General features: G+C 40.2%; 1 protein-coding gene across 3 annotated transcripts; it reads right to left on the bottom strand.

The window, feature by feature from the left end:
• Positions 1-2,747: 2,747 nt before the first annotated feature.
• Positions 2,748-11,288, bottom strand: LOC148351497 (uncharacterized). 3 transcript variants are annotated; one of them, XM_088353879.1, is made up of 3 exons: positions 11,084-11,288; positions 9,831-10,094; positions 2,748-8,303 (listed from the first exon to the last, which is right to left on the bottom strand). In XM_088353879.1, exons 1-3 carry the CDS (start codon positions 11,133-11,135, stop codon positions 7,180-7,182), a joined length of 1,440 nt encoding a protein of 479 aa, XP_088210005.1. In that variant the 5' UTR covers positions 11,136-11,288; the 3' UTR covers positions 2,748-7,179. The 3 variants fall into 3 exon arrangements, with proteins under 3 accessions (XP_088210005.1, XP_088210006.1, XP_088210007.1); XM_088353880.1 differs by lacking the exon at positions 11,084-11,288 and adding an exon at positions 10,527-10,705; XM_088353881.1 differs by lacking the exon at positions 11,084-11,288 and adding an exon at positions 10,160-10,495.
• Positions 11,289-21,119: the final 9,831 nt, after the last annotated feature.

The following is a 21,119-nucleotide window of genomic DNA, read 5'->3' as shown; positions in this document are numbered from 1 at the left end:
AATGGATGCATGAGATATTAATAAAAATGTTCTTAGCGCGCTGGAGATTCAGTACAGTATTTTACACGCAAACTAGGAAGAGGAAGCGGATTTTTTCTTCGGGGTGGATGCTGGGCGACATCTCACAGCGCTACACCCCCATAGCGGCAGAAAGAAGCACTACAGTAATGTCCTGTAATCTGAAAAAGGTGCACACAAAAATCTAATTTACAGCAATGTCCGGATATTTTTCGACACCCCCCAAAAAATGTTCGAATCTACCGTTTCACGTAAGTCGAATGGTCGTAAGTAGGGGAGCGTCTGTATGCTCTATTACTAGTTTCAAAAATATTCTAATGTTTTTTTGTCTGTAACTTGAATAGAGGTTTTAAGGTTGGGGCATAGGTGTTCCCATATCTCAGCACAATATGCAAATAAGGTAATACAAGAGAGCAATAGATTGATATATTAAGCTTTCTGGTTTAGGATTTTTTTTGAGCACGCCATATTACATAAACATTTCTAGCTGCCTCTTTTTCTGTGTTGTATGTAGCTGAGCTTTAAAAATGTGTTTTTCATCAAGTTATATTCACACTGTAATTAGTAACCTTTTTAATTTTGTTCATGTTGATGTCATGATTGTATATGTTGTTTTATTTATATTTAAATTTAATTTCTTTGTAATAAACCATGTGAGAAACTTTTGTAATTATTGGTTTATTGTTCGTTCAAGATGTGTTAAATCATCAACACACAGTACGTTTGTGTCATCTGCAAACAATATTAATTTAAGATTTTTCGTGAGCCAAGATATGTCATTAAAGGGACAGTGTGTAATATTAAGTGCTTTCTAGTGGTACCAAAAACTTTCATCCAGTAAAAAAAAAACATTTATTTGAATACCAGGCAAAAAACATCAACTATCATGCATTCATTATCTGCACCGCTTATTCTCAGTAGGGTCGTGGGGGTGCTGGAGCCAATTCCAGCCATCTCCGGGCAGCAGACACCCTGAACTGGTTGCCAGACAACTCACTTGCTCATACATACCTAGGGACAATTGGATGGGCCAATTAACCTGACATGCATGATTTTTAGAATGTGGGAGGAAACCGGAGTGCCCGGAGGAAACCCACGCGAGCTTAGGGAGAACATGCAAACTCCACACAGGAAGGTTCGTCAACTATCATACCAATGTCAATTAAAAAAAAGAACGTTGAAAAATCTATATTTCTTTTACAATGTGGAATCTCCTCTTAATTGGTGCTATGTTAGTCCGGCATCCTGCTACCACGGTGTACCGTGTATCACTGGCCCTCACTCGTACCAGAAAACAAAGTGTCATCTAGCGGTCAAATAATAAACATTAAGTATATAATCTAAAAAGCTTTGGGGAACACCACACTGTATTGATTGCTGATTTGACATAAAATCATCCTGGGAAACTATTGTTTCCTGTTATCGTAGTTGCTCTATAACCAAAATAATCGTAAATGTGCTTATTTATATAGCGCTTTTCAAGTCAATGAAGACTTCCAAAGCGCTTAACAATGTGCTTCACAATTACCCATTCACATACACTCACACACCGATAGCAGTGGCAGCCATGTAAAGAAATGTCTTTCTTAGGTCCCTTTTAGACATTAGTTCTATTAAAAATTCTGTGAAAATTTGTTATCTTAGTCAAGTTATCTGTATATGCAACTCACAATTTTGCTTTTGTTTTCTTGTGTTCTTATTCATTTCTATCGGTGGTGGGCTGCCAGCGTGTCGAGGCCTTCTCTGCTGGCCTAAGAATATCTATATCATGTAATGTAATTAGATTTTGTCTATAATTACTTAATATATAATGCAAATTCCATTCATCGCTTCCCCCCTTTGTTGTGCTACTTCCAGATGTGGGCTTTTACATTCAACCATTTATTGTCATACAATTAATAATATGTGGCCGGCCGGTAATGTTGACCGCAGTATAAAATACATTTGTACAATTTTTTTTTTACCATTTCACCAGATGTTGGCAGTAGCCTTTTTGGCCACGGTTCCCATTTTTGACATGGTGACTGTCAATAAAAAAAGGAAAGTTGACTCTGGGGGTCGCCGCTTGCAGGAAAATTTGAGTATTTTTTCACTGAAATCCCAAACAACGGGTTCTTCCAGATTTTAAAATGGGAGCGTGCACGATAATGTGAATTGGAGCGCGAGTCAAGAGAACTTAAAACCTCAGCATGCGTCTAGCTAAGCTAAACGCTACCAGTGAGTCCTTCTTTGTTATGCTCCAGTTTGACTGTTACTATTCTGTAAACATGCATTTTTTGTTACTTTATACTGTTTCATATCGCTGTTTTTCTGATAGCTTTTTTAGTTGAGTTTTGCGGTTCGCAAATGTTTTGACTTGGCATGGTCATATGCCCGCCCGTCAGTTGTGCAAGGATTTATGGTTATTTATGGTACGTTCTGTTCAAACGTTTGTGGGGAGTTAGGATAGTTAATCATGCTTTAGAATAAATATAATTCAATTGCTTTGTTGTTTATTTGGTACTTGAAATAAAAGTAAAGTTAATTATGTTTATTGTATTGTAGCTTTATAACCTACCTGACTCCCTGAATGCTGTTGGTGGATCCAATAAAGGAAATTAAACCTATAGGAAGAGTGGTTTCGCTTCCTTGGCACTCCTTTCGGTGGGGAAAAATAACAAACAGCGAGTCAAATGAAAATGCTGCAAAGGTGAGCTACGAAGTTGCAACACTGATCGCCAAGCACTGCAAACATTTCAGAGGGTAAATTTATTAGACTGTCATAGAAATGGTTGAGAAAATTCCCTCGGACATTTTCAGCTAACCGAATGTGGCCCGCTCTCTAAAAAGTTTGGTCACCCCTGGTTTAGCTAATCCCATTTCAAGTTGGCGACATCAAGGCCTTCTTGTCGGCGTAAGTAAAACATGAGCGAGGGTGCCGTAATGCACCAGTCTGAAATCTATTATTGTACCTAGTTCCAATGGTGTTTTTCAATCTACAGTTGACATTTAACTCAAGACTAGGAGGTCGCTGGTTCAAGCCTCAGACGAGTCATACCTAAGACTTACAACATTGGTACTCATTGCCTCCCTGCTTGGCGCTCGGCATTAAGGGTTGGAATTGAGGGGTTTGGTCACCTAATGACTCCCAACACAGCAGTTGGGTCTAAAATGGCGGCGCCCCGTTTGGCTGCGGCTGCATCGGCTCGTTACAGTTTAACTGTACGGGTCAGGTGTATCGACATTTCGTTCCGTGTGCATGGTTACAAAGAATGACAATAAAAGTAAATTTTATTCAATTCTAATAAACTTTTTTATACGAAGCAACTTTATTGTGAAGTAAGTTTTCCCCATTGCCTGTGTGATTGTGCTATTTCCCCTTTATACAAACATCTAAACTTCCACATCTGTAGACATGTTGTAGACACGATCCCCGACTTACGACCATTCAACTTACGAAAAACAGAAGATCCATAAAACATTTTTCAGGATGTTGAAAAACTTCTGGACATTGCTGTAAGTTAGATTTTGTATTGTGTGCACCATTTTCCGAGTACAGGACATTACTTTATTGCTTCTTTATGCTGCTACTGGCGTGTTGGTGGCGCTGTCAGAGGTCATCCAGCCTACACCCCAAAAAAGAAATCCGGCTTCTACTTTCGAGTTGGTGTGTAAACATACTGTACTGAATCTCCAGCGCGTTAAGAACTTTGACATTTTTATTGTTTAATATCTAATGCTTCCATTAAATATGGTTGGTGTAAAGTGTAAAGAAGAGGCGACCTGTTTCTTTGGAAATGAAAGGGAATAAAAAACCTTGATGCGGTTGAAAAATGGTCAGAAGGCTTTTTTTCGGCCACTTTTTACCATGGAGGAGGAGCTCTTGAAGCTTATCTTCCAAAAGTAAGTTACATTTAACTTTATTCATCTTTCTAGAGTATATTATTTTATGAAATGTTTATTTCTAGTACAAAACAATACAGTTTACCTATGCAAGCCTTAAAAATACTTATACAAACACTAAACATACAAATTACAGCACTGAAAAAACTTACGAACAAATTCAACTTACAAATGATCGTCCGGAACTTATCTCGTTTGTAAGTTGGGCAGCGTCTGAATTGACTTTTAAATGTTGTAACTTGTGTTCAATATTAAAGTATATTGCAGATTTTTTGACGAATTGGATGAAATAGTTTTTGGCTCTTTTTGTAGTGTTCGAATGCATTTCGTGCACTATGTAGTAGACAGATCTACAACATGATAAATGATTTGTATTTATATCACACTTTACAAAAAAGATAACATTCAAAACAATTTGAATATTTCATTTACTCAACAAAAATGACGTCAACACAGTATCCATGGGGAAAATGCATATTTACGATCACAACAGGGAAAAAACGTTTCGAAGGGAAACGGCTGCCGTCGTTCACCTTAAGGGCCAGTCCATAAAGCCGTTTCGCTCGCGAACGACCCGTTACTATTTCAGCCTGCCGTGAAGAATGCACGGAATGACTCTTCTGTCTCCTTTTCAGTCAAGAGTGTTACACGACTACAGGTATAAGGACTGTTAAAACCTGTTAAATGTATAAATGAAGCTTTGGAGTGAAAATTGTGAGGTAAACAGTGAGAATCGTAAAAGAAAATTGGCTTCACTTTCCTCATAGAAAACCAACACAAAAATGGCGGTTGATTATTTAGCTTGGTTCTGTACAGCTCCTGTGCATTTATATGCATTTTGTTTCATGACTGACAATATGTTTGAACTGCAAATGATAATGTTAATTATTTAGTAAGGCCAAGAGTGCCTATACACGTGGCTAGAACAGTTGTTGTGGTGTGTAGATGTGTTTGGATCGACATACTGTAGAAGGGACATTCAGCAATGGTAAAGACTCTGGCACAATTATATATATATATATATTTTATCACATTATAATAATTAGCTATTGTCGGGAGAGGATGTTTATCAGCTTTGTTGTATTTTGTCTTAAAATATTTGATCTGGTACTCTCAAAAAATAAAATAAAAATCTAAATATTTTTGCCTTTATGGCTCTTTGGTTCAAAAAAGTTCCTGACCCCTGATCTAGAAAAGGTGGGTCGTGGGCCAAATAATGCTAAGAATATATAACTGAGGCCCTGCGACTGGCTGGCAACCAGTTCAGAGTGTCCCCTGCCCAAAGATGACCAGGATGGGCTCCGGCACCCCCGCGACACTACTGAGGATAAGCGGTGCAGATAATGGATCGATGGATAAACAACTGAGGGTCAAATACACTTCTGTAAAGTAAGCTACTTTTAGTTATTGTGTATTTCTCAGACTCCTATGTTACAAATTAACTTGCTATGAAATTAACTTGTTTTTCTATTTTTAATACACAAGTAATCATCCACACACGCACATAGTCACATTCAAAGATCCGGTCAGCTGAACGGGCCACGTTGCTCTGGTTGGCGAATCGATCTCCTGCTGCAGTAGTCTTTTTAAACTTCAATTCTTTCCTCTGCCTGAATTATTTGGGCAGCCATGGGTTTATATCTTTATAGACTCGACATTTTTGGTGCCAATACCCGGGAGAGTGTTTTTTTCTGGGCAGATGGTCGCGAATTTAAGATGCACACGCGGCCCGATTGGAGAAGAAACAAGATGGCTGCGCCTCCATGTTAAGGGAGACGGGCCTTCTCATCTGACCCCGGTGGTCGGCCCAGACCAACACCGCTTACCAAACCAGGCTGACCTCGGCATTCAGGTATAGTGCATTTATTGATATAAAATTAGAATAATATTAATAATATTAAGAGAAGCCATTTAATGTAAAACAACATTAACGATAGGGGCACCAGTGAGTGAGACAAAGAACAAATGGCCCAACACAGAAAAATTCCTAGGTACATATTATCTGTTCACCCAAGAAAGTACGGATAAAATAATTAGAATTAGAGGTACTTTATTTTTTAATAATGCTATTAGTTTAAACGGGATCGGGTGTCCGGGTCGGGTAAATTAAACGTTATGTAAGTACGGAATAACTTGCATGAAGAGAGAGTCCGCTCACTGGCCCAAAATACACATTTCTGAAACAGTTAAGTTCCGCGGGTAGTTTCCACTAATTTAAATAAAATTAGTTACGTTCTACAAAGGGCGGCGGAGTCCTCTGGAAAACAGTTAAGTTCCGCGGACGGCGGAGTCCCCTGTTGAAATAGTGTAAGAATAAAAAAACGATTAAAATAAACGACGTGGCTTCAGTAGAGAGAAAGTTAAGCTAGTGTGCACGTTTTAATTTAAACACAGATTAAAAAAAAAAAAAAAAAAAAAAAAAACTAAATCACTAAATTTTGTTAAAATTAGAAGTTTGTTTGTCTGGGCCCTGTGTATGTCTTATTCATTGTCATGTGAATTGTCCATGTCGACTTTCCTATAAACCTTTTTCTTCTTGTCTGATGTTTTGTGTCACGCACGCGCTTAGAAAAAAACGGCTCAAACACAGTACCCCTAAGAGGTAAAAAACATTTTTTTAAAAATAGCGGGGATTGTTTAAAAAAGTGATGTTTAAGAGGAATTGATAAAACATATCATAAGAAGTCGAAAAAATTGACTTTTTGAGAAACCGGTGTTCAAAACGGACGGTGCGCAACATAGGGAACGCGGGCCATAGATGGCCCATGACAATTTTTTATGCGGTCCGAATTTTTTTAATTGATTAAAGAGTAAAAAGTTTAGGAAAAATATGAGTGAGTTAAATCAAGATAATGCCGAAATTCAGAAAAAGATAAAATATTCCTGTTTTCAGTTCAAAATTGGAAAATTAAGAATTAGAAAATTACTATGTTGGTAATGTGAAGACTTTATGGTGAATTGTTTTTATGTTTGTATACCCTGACAGTTTTCACGGTGCTATGGTGAACCTGATTCTGCTGCGACTTAAATAAAAGAACACCTTAAGCATCAGTCGGGACTTGCTTTGATTATGAATGAAGTACACCCTAAAAATCATGACTACATATTTACAGCAGACAGTATTTGTTAAATGTAAAAGATGACATTATATGAAACCGAGACATCAATACTACTCTCACCGGTACACTTAAGACTCGTAGTTTTAGCCTGACTTGAGAATTTTTTTGTGCAAATTGAGCATGCAAAAGGTTTCTCATCAGTGAGTGTTCTTGTGATATTTTAAGGTATTCTTCCTGCTGAATCTTTCTCATCAGTGTGGATTCTTGTGTGTTTTTTCAAACTTTCCCTCCGAGTAAATCCCTGACCGCAAACTGAGCACGCAAATGGCTTCTCACCCGTGTGGTTTATTGTGTGCAGTTTTAAGGCATTTTTCCTGCTGAATCTTTGACCGCAAACTGAGCATCCAAAAGGTTTCTCACCAGTGTGGATTCTTGTGTGGTTTTTTAAGCTTTCATTCTGAGTAAATGTTTGACCGCAAACAGAGCATGCAAAAAGATTGTCAACAGTGTGGGTCCTTGTGTGTCTTTTTAAATTCCCACCATTAGTGAATGTTTTACTGCAAAGAGAGCACGCAAAAGGTTTCTTACCAGTGTGGCTCATTGTGTGTAATTTTAAGGAATTCTTCCTGCTGAATCTTTGATTGCAAACAGAGCATGTAAAAGGTTTCTCACCAGTGTGTGTTCTTGTGTGATAATTTAAGTCATAAAGCTGATTGAACTTTTGACCACAAACGGAGCAGGCAAAAGGTTTCTCACCAGTGTGTCGTATTGTGTGTAATTTTAAGACATTCTTCCTGCTGAATCTTTGACCACAAACTGAACACGCGAAAGGTTTCTCACCAGTGTGGGTTCTTGTGTGAATTTTTAAGTTGTACTTCTGACCAAATTTTTCACCACAAACGGAGCATGCAAAAGGCTTCTCACCAGTGTGGACTATCATATGGGATTTTAGATGATACTTGTACCGAAACGTTTTCCCGCACTGAGAACACGTGTTATCCCCTTCCGACTGATGGTTGCCATCAGTGTGCGCAGAGTCAGATGAGTTGTTATCTGTTATTGTCCAGTGTTGTCGGAAGCTGCTCGGAGAATCCTTTTCGTTGTTCTCTTCGTGTTGACCTTGATCTTCGGTAGCTATACAGACCCCAGTCACGGGCAAATCTGTGAAATGTTCTTCCTCTTTAACATGAAGAGGCTTTACGTCTTCTTCTTTAACTTGGACAGGCACCACATTTTCATCCTTTTTAATGTGATAAGGATTCAAATCCTTCTCCTCCTCCTCCCTTTTAACGCCAGGGAACTCTGGTTCCTGCCTCCTAGAAGGACGATATTTTTCACCACCGTCTGCGAGACACAAGACACACATGTTTTTTGTAAAATCAGACTGTTTTGCCCGAAATAATTAGCGCTGAGAGTAAGGTGCTAGAAAATACTTCATTGTAATCCCTCGTTTTCACGGGTAATGGGATACGCAAATTCTGCAAGAGGGCGCCACCCCTACCCATTAAAAAGAAGAAAAAAAGGTTTGTGTGCATTGGTAGGGGAAACGTGTTGGAACGTACTTGCGGAATTACGTACTTGTGAATATACCCCCCCCCAAAAAAACCTTGGTAGTTGAAAAAATTAGAAGAAAAACGGAGTGCTTTTGTCAATTTTTCTTTTTCCAGGGGACAAATGGCAAAAAATAATTGCGTAGCACTGCCTTAAAGGCACATTGTTTATTATTTAGTGCTTCCTAATGGTAAATTAGACGTCAATAATTAAAACTAAACATTAATTTGAATGAGATGAACAATTATATACACGTGCATTTTTTCGAGTCATTCCTAAGACTTAAAAAGTGGTCGGCGGCGCCCTCTGTTGGCTGCGGCTGCATCGGCTCGCTACAACGGGTCAGGTGCAATCGACATTTCGTTCTGTGTACATTGTTACACAGAATGACAATACAAGGAAATTATTATTATTATTATTATTAAATACTTGTAGGCCAAGAAAAGTTTGGTAAACTGCAAGATTAAATTCAGGTTTTAGCCACATGGACGTATTATTTATTTCGTCTTGATGCTCACGAGTTTGACTTTTGTAGCAGCTGCATCCATTATATGGAAATTATATGGAAAACAGATGCTCCCCTACTTACGAACGGGATACGTACCGGACTATCGTTCAGAACTTGAATTTGTTCTTAAGTTGTTTCAGTGCTTTATTTTGTATGGACTTTATATTTAAGGTTTATATAGGTAGGTTTAAAGCTTGTATAAGTAACCTGTATTGTTTTGTACTGAAAAATAAACATTTCATAAAATAATATGCTATATAATGATAAATAAAGTGAGGTTTAACTTACTTTTAAGATGGGCTTCAAGAGTTGTGCGCCTTCCTCCTCCGAGGTAAAAAGCGGACGAAAAAAGCGAGCCGACCAGTTTCTTAACCGCATCAAGCTTCCTTATTCCGCTTTCATTTCAAATGAAATGGCTCACCTCTTATTTACACTTTACACCAACCATATTGAATGGATGCACGAGATATTAAACAATAAAAAGGTCAAAGTTCTTAGCGCGCTGGAGATACAGTATAGAATGTTTACACACGAACTAGGAAGAGGAAGCGGATTTCTTTTTTTTGGGGTGGATGCAGGGTGACCACTCACAGCGCCACATGCCGGTAGTGGCAGAAAAAAGCACTACAGTACTGTCCTGTACTTGGAAAAAGGCGCACAATACAAAATCTAAATCCCGGAATTTTTTTGTATGTACCGTTGTTTGTAACTCGAATGTTTGTAAGTTGGGGAGCGTCTGTATATATAGTGAGGTGGATTTTCAGAGAAAAAACCTAAATGTCAAGTGTTTTATAAGAATCAGAATGACCTACCTTCTTCTTGTAACTTCTTGTAATCAGCGTCCAGCCATTGATGTTCCTGCTCAGGCTCTTCTTGCCCTCCCCGGAGCTCCTCTTTGAAATGTCCTCTCCCGCTTGAGCACATTTTCTCTGTTTGAAGTTCACACTGTATTTTCACCAAGTTGAATACGGATTTTTCGCTTTTCCATTCGACTTGAGCAGAACGCCCCCGTGGTCCGGCACGAGGTCCGACCGACTGGAGCGGACAATCAAGTGTCAGCCGGGAGTGGCGCTGCCCTGTGAGGGAAAAGGCAATAACTAAGCAGAATGAAGACCTGAGAAAAAGGACTGTGTTACCCTACTCTTTGGCTTAAGACAGAAGTCTCAAACTCAATTAAGTCGAGGGCCGCTGAAGCTAGGGTTCTGTAGAGGTTGGGCCAAACGGGGTTTTCCACAAAAACAGCGCTGATAAAAACATTCTTGTAATGTGTTGTGCAACCAAAAAATGAGTCCAAAATATAATAATATAAAATACACACTATTCCTTTAACTTTTATATAAATTCCGTGGGCTCAAACTATCATCCTGGGGTCGCAATTTGCCCGCGGACTGCGAGTCTGAGACAGCTGGCTTAAAAGGACACTAAAATTAGATCATCAAATGCCGCAGTAATGTATTGTGTAACCGAAAACGAGTGCTACAAAACACAAGGGAGAATACAAACTATACCAAGACTCATTGTGACCAAACGGAAAGGGATTCTTCTTTCTCCCCAAGTTTAATTTCCTGATTTAATGAACAAAATAACGAGCAATAAACACATTAAAACAGGAGCTACTGTTAGCCACAGATCACCCTCAGTCATTGTTAAAAAAACAATCAGAGAGGAACTTCCACCCAAGTCGCTCCATCCTCTCTGACATCACGTCTCCCTTAAAGGGTCCATACACAAACATAAACACAAGTAACCCAAGTAATAGACATTACGCTAAAATGCACGGCAACATGTATGTAGTCACGCAGGTAAGTTATGTCACGTAGCTACAAAGTCTAACCCTCACAGGCGTTAATTTAAGTAAACCACTTGTCTCTTTATATTGAAGTCATCGTGATAAAGAATTAACAATTAACACAGAAAATAGACTAGTCAAGTAACAATAATTGAATTTAAATATTAAAAGGAGATCTCAGTTTTGGTTTTAAAGTTACAACCTGTAACCATGAGCATTGTTTTCTTCGTACATAAAATCAACCTTTAAAAGTAGGAAGAGAAACAGGAAACTCACCTGAACGTTTTTTGGGGGGAATCACACTAGGTTGTGTTTGAAAATGAGGCATTGATTTGTTGTTTTCAAGCAAAGTCTTGCTGACGATTGCTATGATAATTCGGTCTTGTCTGTTGCATTCAATGGAGTGCGTGTTGTCTTCTGCCCGCAGCTAGCAATGATGAAATACATGCTAACAGCTCTTGCTGTGATGTCTATGATTTTTTCCCCACAAAACTTTATTGAACACGGAATTACAAATGATTGTGCGGTAAACAAAATTATTTATTTAGCTAGATAATTAAGTTTTGTGTTCCAACATATATTATAACGTGCCCTATATCAAATTTTAATATTTTATTGAATGTATTTTATTGAACAGTATGTTGTCGAATAACGCCGTCTAGAGGCCAATCGATATACTGTTCGGCACATCTCAAAATGGCGTTTGATCATAAAGTGAGTTTGCCTCACTTACTCTTTTCTTTTAATACTCAAATGTTTTATATTATTAATTTAAAAATACTTTGGGGTTAGCTAACATTGTTTAGAAAAAAAACAAAACTATTCAAGTATGTTTTTTTATTTCAAGAATCAAGCTTTTCCCAGGACAGTATCGAATTTTGGTGGTCACAATCAAAAAAAAAAACGGTCTTGTGGTACAAATCATTTTAAGGAAATGTTTAGGTCACCAAGTGTAGCACAGTGAGCACCCAGAGTGTCTTATCTCTCTCCCTTTTCACAAACAACCACATACAAACGTCTTTCAGTCATTAAAACTAGTAATTCAGTCATTTAAATAAGTAATAAATAATAAAAGAAAAAAAGAATAACAGTCCTTCGTGTTCTCAAACACAAGCGGTTTTATTAAAGAAGATAAGAATTCAGTATCATAAAATTGAATAAATGAATGAATGAAACTTCATTCCAAACATGAGAAAAATAAAACAAAACCAAAAGTAAAAAAAAACCAACAAGGTTAACGTAACATGCCCGAAAAGGAATAGGAAGAAGCATGTACTTATTTAGTCTCACCCCTTTTACATTCTTAATAATTGTGTCTTATAGTCAGATCTCCTGTGTATTTTGTATTTGCATATAACACACAAATCACAAATATACATATTTACATTGGCTCTGTGGATCATCATCATTGTCATCACCGTCACTATTGTTGTGAATTTCCCTGCGGGGATAAATAAAATATCTATCTATCTATCTATCTATCTATCTATCTATCTATCTATCTATCTATCTATCTATCTATCTATCTATCTATCTATCTATCTATCTATCTATCTATCTATCTATCTATCTATCTATCTATCTATCTATCTATCTATCTATCTATCTATCTATCTATCTATCTATTTTCACAGTCATCAATATCATCGTTGCCGTCTCCTTACATTTTCACCATACTATATAATACGAGTATCTTTTATAATAACAATAATTCTCATGGGTGCTCATGGAACCAAACTGTTTTTGGCGCGTGTTATCCATCATACAAAGTACCTTGAACCTGCTGCCAGAGATGGTCAGACCCCCAGGCAGCAGGACCACCCATTGTTAAGTGTCCTGATCTTTGCATTAAAAAGACAAGACATGGGAGCTTGAGCCAGGTGCCAATATAATAACAATAACAATGTTCAACAATAACAATGAGAATTGTCATATAGTTGATAATGTAAATAACAAAAAACACAAGGACAAAATAATAGTCAAGATAAGATTTAAAAAAGTTTAATTATTAGCTTGACCCATATATTGACTGTATAAGGCTTCCATTCACTAAAGTTACTTGGATACAGTGAATAATAATCATCATCATAATAGGGCGGCATGGCTGCTACGTGGTTAGCACGCAGCCCCACGGTGCAGAAGTTCAGGGTTGAAGTCCAGCTACCGCAGCCTCCCCGTGTGGAGTTTGCATGTTCTCCGGACAATACGGTTTCCTCCCACGTTCCAAAAACATGCGTGTTAGGTGAATTGGCCGGTCCAAATTGTCCCTAGATGTGAATGAGCGAGTGAGTTGTCTGTGTGCCCTGCAACTGGCGGGCAAACAATTCAGGGTGTTCTCTGCCCACTGCCCGAAGATAGCTGAGATGAGCTCCAGCACCCCCGCGACCCTACTGAGGATAAGGGGTACAGATAATAATAAGCATAATAATAATAATCATCATCATCATCATAGTCACATAAAAGTTATGATAATCATCATCATAATCTCATCTCATCTCATTAGCTGCACCGCTTATCCTCAGTAGGGTCGCGGGGGTGCTGGAGCCCATTCCCGGCAATCATCGGGCAGTGGTCAGGGGACACCCTGAACTGGTTGCCAGCCAATCGCAGGGCACACAGGGACAGACAACTCGCTCGCTCATTCACACCCAGGGACAATTTGGACCGGCCAATCCACCTGAAATGCATGTCTTTGGAATGTGGGAGGAAACCGGAGTGCCCGGAGGAAACCCACGCAAGCACGGGGAGAACATACAAACTCCGCACAGTAAGTCTGGTAGCTGGATTTGAACCCACACAGGAGGTTCCCAAGACCTTAAAACTGTACCGCACACGCGCTAACCACTGCACCTCCGTGCTGCCCTCACCATCATAATAATATTTGTAATTATCATACCAAATTAATTATTAATTTTACACATTTGTTAACTCTATAATCCTACTAATCACCAAATATCATGTAGACTGTCATGTCCAGCATGGTCGCCATGACAACGAGCTGGCCCCGCCCCTTGGCACCGGCTGGATCATTGCATTAGTCTGTTCTGTTTTGCTCTGTTCTGTTTTGTTTGACTCAAGGAAGACCTGTCATGCCCGTTTGTCTGAGTTAGTAACTTTAAGCCTGTTTGTGAGTATTACCCAGTCTGGATTTCTGATTGCCTTTAAGTCTGTTTTTGTTTTGTTTTTGTCCCTGAGTGTTGGACAACTTTTATTTCCTAAATAAAAGTAACTGATCGTTACGCAATTGAGTTCACACTTCCTGCCTCCCTGGTCCGGTCCCTGACAGAATGATCCAGCCATCATGTGAACTCAGCGAACGATCCCAGCACAATTTGGGGAAGGCTGGAGGACGCCGTTTGGCAATCGCCCAGTGAGGTCGCCTTTCCTGTCCACTCGAACCACGGCCCGCCTGTTGTGGCAATTGCTGTGCCTCGAGTGGCATTTTCAGAAAGACTTGGCGCCGAGCTGTCCGAGGTCCCACCGGTCTCGAGGTCCGTCCTTTCGCCTGTCTCGACGCCTGCCTTCCCACCGGTCCGAGTCGTCTGCTGGACGAGCTCCTGTCGACAACGGCCCCGCCTCCCGCGGCTCCTTCTCTGGCCGCGATATCACCTTCCCTGCCCACTCGAACCACGGCACCGCCCGTCGTGGCCATTGCTGTGCCTCGAATGGGGTTCCCGGAAAGATTTGGCGCTGAGCTGTCCGACGAGTTTGTCGATCTCAACCCCGCGCCTGTCGGCCGACCTTCCATTTCCAGCTACTGGTTTGACTCCCCTGCTTGTCTATCTGACTCTCTTGCTTGCCTGTCTGACTCTCCTGCTTGCCTGTTTGACTCTCCTGCTTGTCGGTCTGACTCCCTTGCTTTCCTGTCTGAATCCCTTGCTTTCTTGTCTGACTCCATTGCTTTCCTGTCTGACTCCCTTGCTTTCCTGTCCGACTCCTGCTTACCTGTCTGACTCCCCTGCTTACCTGTCTGACTCTGCTGATGATTGCCTGTCTGACTCTCCTGATGATCGCCTGTCAGACTCCCCTGATGATCGCCTGTCAGACTCTCCTGATGATCGCCTGTCAGACTCCCCTGCCGATCGCCTGCCTGACTCCCCTGCCGATCGGCTGCCTGACTCCCCTGCCGATCGCCTGCCTGACTCCCCTGCCGATCGCCTGCCTGACTCCCCTGATGATCGCCTGCCTGACTCCCCTGCCGATCGCCTGCCTGACTCCCCTGCCGATCGCCTGCCAGACTCCCCTGATGATCGTCTGCCTGACTCCCCTGAAGATCGCCTGTCTGACTCCCCTGATGATCGCCTGTCTGACTCTCCTGATGATCGCCTGTCTGATTCCCCTGATGATTGCCTGCCTGACTCCCCTGATGATCGCCTGTCTGACTCCCCTGATGATCGCCTGTCCGACTCCCCTGATGATCACCTGTCCCACTCCGCTGCCGATCGCCTGTTCGACTCCGCAGCCGATCTCCAGTCCGACCCCCCCCTGCCGAGCGCCAGTCCGACTTGTCCGACGCCGACGGCACCTGCCTCTCCCCGTTCCTGCGTGTTCGGAGGAGGGAGCGGGGTTGGCCTTATCGGGAGCGTCAACCTATTCTGGGGTGCGAGGTATTTATTTTCTTTTGGGACCTCAGTAGCTGTCCCTTATGTCATGTCCAGCATGGTCGCCATGACAACCAGCTGGCCCCGCCCCTTGGCACCGGCTGGATCATTGCATTAGTCTGTTCTGTTTTGCTCTGTTCTGTTTTGTTTGACTCAAGGAAGACCTGTCATTCCCGTTTGTCTGAGTTAGTAACTTTAAACCTGTTTGTGAGTATTACCCAGTCTGAATTTCTGAATGCTTGTAAGTCTGTTTTTGTTTTGTTTTTTTCCCTGCGTGTTGGACAACTTTTATTTCCTAAATAAAAGTAACAGATCGTTATGCAATTGAGTTCACACTTCCTGCCTCCCTGGTCCGGTCCCTGACATAGACACCAATAAAATTGACAATAATAACAACAATGTGTCATGATTAATGATGTGACTCACCTGTGCCCGCACTACCGCCGCGGGTCCTGATTGGCTCCCTGTCACTATTTGAACCCTTTCCTGTCAGTCCTCTGTTGTCAGTCTGTCTGCAAAACTCAGTGAATACTAAGCAAGCCTTTTTTGACCCTGACTCCCACCTGTCTGTCGTGATTGCCTAAGTGGAGCCACCTGGGGTAGTCGTTTGGCGCGCTGGAGCGCGCTTCCTGATTGGATGGTGTTCCCCACTTAAGCTGTCAGCGTCCAGAGATGGACGTTCGAGTGTACTCCTCGTATCTCTGAGTGTGACTCCAGATTATAAGGTACCCACGACTTCTCTTGCCTGATTCATGCCTGCCTCTCGTTGTTTGACCTATTTCCGTTACAAGTTTTGCGACCTACTCTCCCACCCCGGCCATCGACTTACCCGCTACGCTGCACCTTACGTCTTCCGTCACGGAGCTGCTGTTCCGCCCAAAGAGGCTTTCAACCAACAAGCGCCGACGTCCCATGCCTGCTCCAACGATCCTTTCTAATAAAAACTCTGAAACTAACGCTAATGGATCCGAGAGTCTGTTCTGGTACATGACACTGTCCCGTTTTTGCTCCCTTCTGTCTCCGGCTACGACCTGTTTTTCTCCTGACCACATCTGTTCTCCCGTCCAAGCTTACAACCTCTTTTTGTCCCCGACTACATCTACTCTCCCGTTCTGGCTTACGTCTCGCTTATGACCCCGACCACGCCTTGCTCTCCCACTCCCAGCTTACAACCCATTTTTCCCGTCCCTGACACCCCCATCGCTCGCTAAGGAAGATCCACTTCCGTGTTCGGATCACAATCGAGTGAGCGACTTGCTTCCCGCGTCCAGCGAACACCGGATCGTGGGTGCAGCCCTCCCTCTTTCCTTCAACAAAACTTGTGAGAAACGTAATGCAATTGGGTCCTGTTTCTGTTCTGATCCTGACACAAAAGCGATAATGTAGTCAATAATGGCTATGATAACAATAATTTAAATATTATTAATAATTATTACAAGGTTAATTATTGGCTTAAACCATACATTTTCTATATTATGGCTCTAATTCATTCAGACCCTATTTTCTACTTACAATATAGGTTTTTTGTTTGTCTGGATTTGAACAAGTGAACATTTGGAAATTGTTTGAGCTCATCCTGTAATTTGTTCCAAAGTTTCACTCCAGATGAAAACACTCACATACTTTTCCTGGTGTTTATCACTGGTTGAATCTTAAAGTTATTACATCCCCTCAAATTATAGCTTCCTTCTTTTCATGTGAATATTTTTGGGATGTTCTATTGCAGTACATGTTTGTCCACTTCAAATGGTAGTTTTATTAATTTGGACTGCCGAAATAAAATACTGTTGTAATCACAGTGTTCTGCCTTGTATATAAATCTTATTGCACGTTTTTGGAGTATAAAAAGGGGATGGAGTGAATTTTTCTAATCTTTGCCCCAGACTTCTGCACAGTACAATAAATATGCCAAAACTAGAGGACAATAAAATAAATACAATGCATTATAGTTTAAAAGGAATTTGGCTTTATTAATGATTTAAAAATTACTCTGTTCGCCCTAAAATATATTGACTTTCGTTAATTAATTTGTGCTTTTCTATAAATGTGTCTTGTCTACAGGGTTGGGTAGGGTTACTTTAACTTGATTACTTTCAATAAAATTATGACTCACAACACGTGGTAAGCTTTCTCTCCTGGCTTTGATCTCCGGCAAAACTAACATAGCTATAGTTTATTGTATTGTTCTCAGCGAAGGGATGCTGCTGGAAATGTGAATTTCCCTGCGGGGATGAATAAAGTATCTATCTATCTATCTATCTAAAATGCGACAGAAACAAAATGAAAATAAATCCAAACAGCTTGCCAACATCATTTTTGCCGTTCCATGTATTCCGTTACTCCCCAAGCCTGCACAAAATTGAGTAATTTTATTCATAATTAGTTTCTTTTGTCGTTTATTAGCATATTTGGTATTGGAGTAATCCAAAAGTAATTGAAAGTAATCAAGTTAAAGTAACCCTACCCAACCTTGCTTGTCTATTATGATAAAGTTTCTCTATTATTTTAGAGAACTGAGGAAGAAGGGAAACCGGTCTGTAGTTTGTAAATATGTGTTGTATATTGGTATAACTTTTGCTCTTTCATTTTTGGGGGGAAATTTCCCAGTTAGAAATGATAAATTACAAATGTAGGTTGGTGGTTTCACAATGCTATGTATAATTGTTTAAAGGTACATTATGTAAAATGTAACCACTAGGTGTCAGTCTATTATAGAGTGCGACCGGAAACGAGTCCTACAAAGCAGAATGAAGAAGAACGAACTACGGAGAGTCTTGTGATCAAACACTAGCCTTTTTCCTTAATTAAGCAGACTAGCCTTTTTAGCCTAGCCTTGTCGGAATGTCCTCCAGCACTCTAGCCTAATGTCATCGCACTCGACTTCCATTATTCCCTCGAGTATAAAGTATGTCTATCCTATTTTTACACGTTGAGTACTCATTTCCTCCTAGAAAAAATGAGAGATATACGTTCAGACCATTTAGATTTTTTGAAAAAGATGAAAAATGCTATTGTTGTTAGCTACCTCTCAAGAAAATTGTGTTTTTGGCTACTAATACATTAGAAAGCCTTTACTCTGATGCAGATTTCTAGAACGATTTGACATATTGAACAATCGGGTTTTCAGTGATCTCCAAATGAAAACACCAAGTTTACGTTTTCAAATTTGTAAGCAAACTTACGTTTTTGTTGGAAGTGTAAAACCTCAAGTCAAGTCAAAGTGTATTTATTTGTATAGCCCTTAATCTCAAGGAGTCTCAAAGGGTTGGATAGACCACATACTATTGCAAACTACAGACTTTTATTACACCATCCACTGATTTAAAACCTCCATGAGGGCGAGGAAAAACTCAAAAACCTTAGCATGAGGAAAATGAAGAATATCTATGTCAAAACGATCAGTAGACGTTTTTGTCAGGAACCAGGAACGGAGACAGGAACCCAATTGCGTTAGTTTCTTAGTTTTATTTGAAAAGAGACGTAAGCTGGCACCCACGATCCAGTGATCGTTGATTGTGGGGAGCAGGTCGCTCGTCACGCGGAAGTGGCTCTTCTCAGGCGAGCGATAGAGGTGTCGAAGAGGGAAAAGCAGGAACAGAGACGTGATCAAACGGAAACAGGTCGAAGCCGGGAAACGTACGGGAGTCAAAAACAGGGAGTCATGTTCGGAAGGCTTGCCTTAGCGAGAGCTGAAGGTTCGCAGCGATCAGACGCCGGTAACAGGGAGCCGGGGGGTTTGAAAAGTGGCAAGGAGCCAATCAGCGACCAGGGCTGTTGGTGCCACCGGGGCAGCCGCAGGTCCCCTGAATCAGTAATCATGACAGTTTTATTTTTACAATTGTTTACCACGTCTATTATCTCTAATTCCATCACTACACACAAACTACTGCCTTCAAGGATATTTTAAATATTTACGGTTCAACATTTGCAAAAAACTCTCCACAATTTGATTCAAACTATAATTGTCACTGTTCTTAACAATGAAATAGTTTGGATATGCTTTACTTACTTTATTACCCTTTAAAAACATACAATAGACAATAATTTTGAACTTTTATACCCTAAATTAAATCCAAATTCAACAACACATAATACATAAAAAACATGGGAGCTGAAAGACCATTCACAAAAGAATGAAAACGACTCAAAGGGAACCGGCTCTCATTGGTGGGGAGCCGGCTCCTGTCGATCACTTCCAAGAACCGTCTCATGGAGCCATGTGGTTCCTCAACGACGCGGCACTAGTAGCGAAGTGGAGTGTTCAACAAGATACAGCGAGTATTGGTCTTTGGTTTCTTGTACTTAAGTGAGTTAGTCATTCATTTATAGTCAGCAATAGTGATGACAGTCACTAAGTTCATTCATTTACTCAGTTAAGGCAGGAAAAACCTTGTCCACAAGACGTTTTTGCACTATGTTGACTATTTTTGCACCTAATGCATATTGCACAAACCCTTACGATACCAACTGTATGTAACATCCTACATGCCGTCATTTCTTTGTGTAAATATTGTATAAATTATAACTATAACCTTATCCTCCTTGTTTATAACCTTATCTTCTCTGTTCCTTATCTTCTTGGTTTCTTTACCTCACTGTGAATGCGTGAAACTGGAGTGTCATGCCCAATTTCGTTGTCACAATATGTTAACCCATTTTGTAACAATGACAATAAAGGTATATTCTATTCTAGTCTTCTATTCTAAAAGATTGAGCCCCTCTCGTCGAACACAATTCTTTTCTTGAATAAGAATCATTTTTTTTAAAGTTGTTTTTGAAATTATATCCGTGCATAAATGTCTTTATTTGTCGAGGGAAAACAAGTTATCGAGATTTAATATTGATTCTTATTAAGAATCTTAAGGACTTCATTGCGTTATTACAATAAAACAGCAGCAATACTACACTACTGCACCAGAGGTCAGTAAGAAATAAATTAAACATCGCCATTGAGAAATGATCCAATGGATGACACGTTGCCCAAAGTCTCATTGTCTTCACGAGGCTTCACTTTGCACCATTTTTTTATCAGTACGATACTTACTATTATGTAGTATATATCTTCATGGTATCTTGACCATTTTTGTCTAGTGGGTCGTAATATGCCCGTCCCCAAAGCTCCAAACCTAAAATCACCCCTAGAGGAGATCGCTTTAAAAAATCAACATTATTATTGTAATATTTTTTGTTTTATAAGTCAGACATAAAAATTTAAAGAAGCAAGTGTGGTTTACTTTAATTGTCGCCTGCAGTTAGACTATGGACCTACGTCACTTTTCTTACCAATGTGACCACGTCAGTGTTGCCTCGCAAATTTCCGTCTTTTTTTCTCCCCCAGAGAATCAGCTAATTCAGCTCGGCTCACCAGAAAGAGCCGGGTCTTTCGGCTCCCAACCGGCTCTTCAGATTGTTTTTGTTCCTTTCATTCATTAATTAACGATTATTCTGTAACATTATGCACAAAAATGACTTTAAAGGGGGAAAGTAAAGCAAAAAACAAAAACAAAAAAACAAATACACAAAAATGCAAAAAGAAGCAAAAAGAAGCAAAAAAAGAAGTAGAAAACTGGGAATTTTTTTATCTACCTTGGTCATATCCCTCAAGAGGGGTGGCCGACAGCAAGACAAACACACACGACAACAAAGAAAAAAAATAGAAAAAGGGGAAAAGTAGCAAAAAAACACACACAGAAATATTTGGACCATGGCCA

The sequence above is a fragment of the Urocampus carinirostris genome, chromosome 15, assembly GCF_059441175.1.
Source record: "Urocampus carinirostris isolate Australia breed hairy pipefish chromosome 15, RoL_Ucar_1.0, whole genome shotgun sequence".
Lineage (NCBI taxonomy): Eukaryota > Metazoa > Chordata > Actinopteri > Syngnathiformes > Syngnathidae > Urocampus > Urocampus carinirostris.
The sequence above is the reverse complement of the archived record's forward strand: the minus strand, read 5'-3'. Positions and strand labels throughout refer to the sequence as shown.

Coding starts and splice junctions, on each gene's coding strand:
- LOC148351497 (XM_088353879.1), bottom strand. CDS start 11,135: ATGCCTCATTTTCAAACACAACCTAGTGTGATTCCCCCCAAAAAACGT. Junction 10,095..11,083: donor TCCCCCCAAAAAACGTTCAG/GTGAGTTTCCTG, acceptor TTTCCCTCACAG/GGCAGCGCCACTCCCGGCTG. Junction 8,304..9,830: donor CAAGAAGTTACAAGAAGAAG/GTAGGTCATTCT, acceptor TGTGTCTCGCAG/ACGGTGGTGAAAAATATCGT.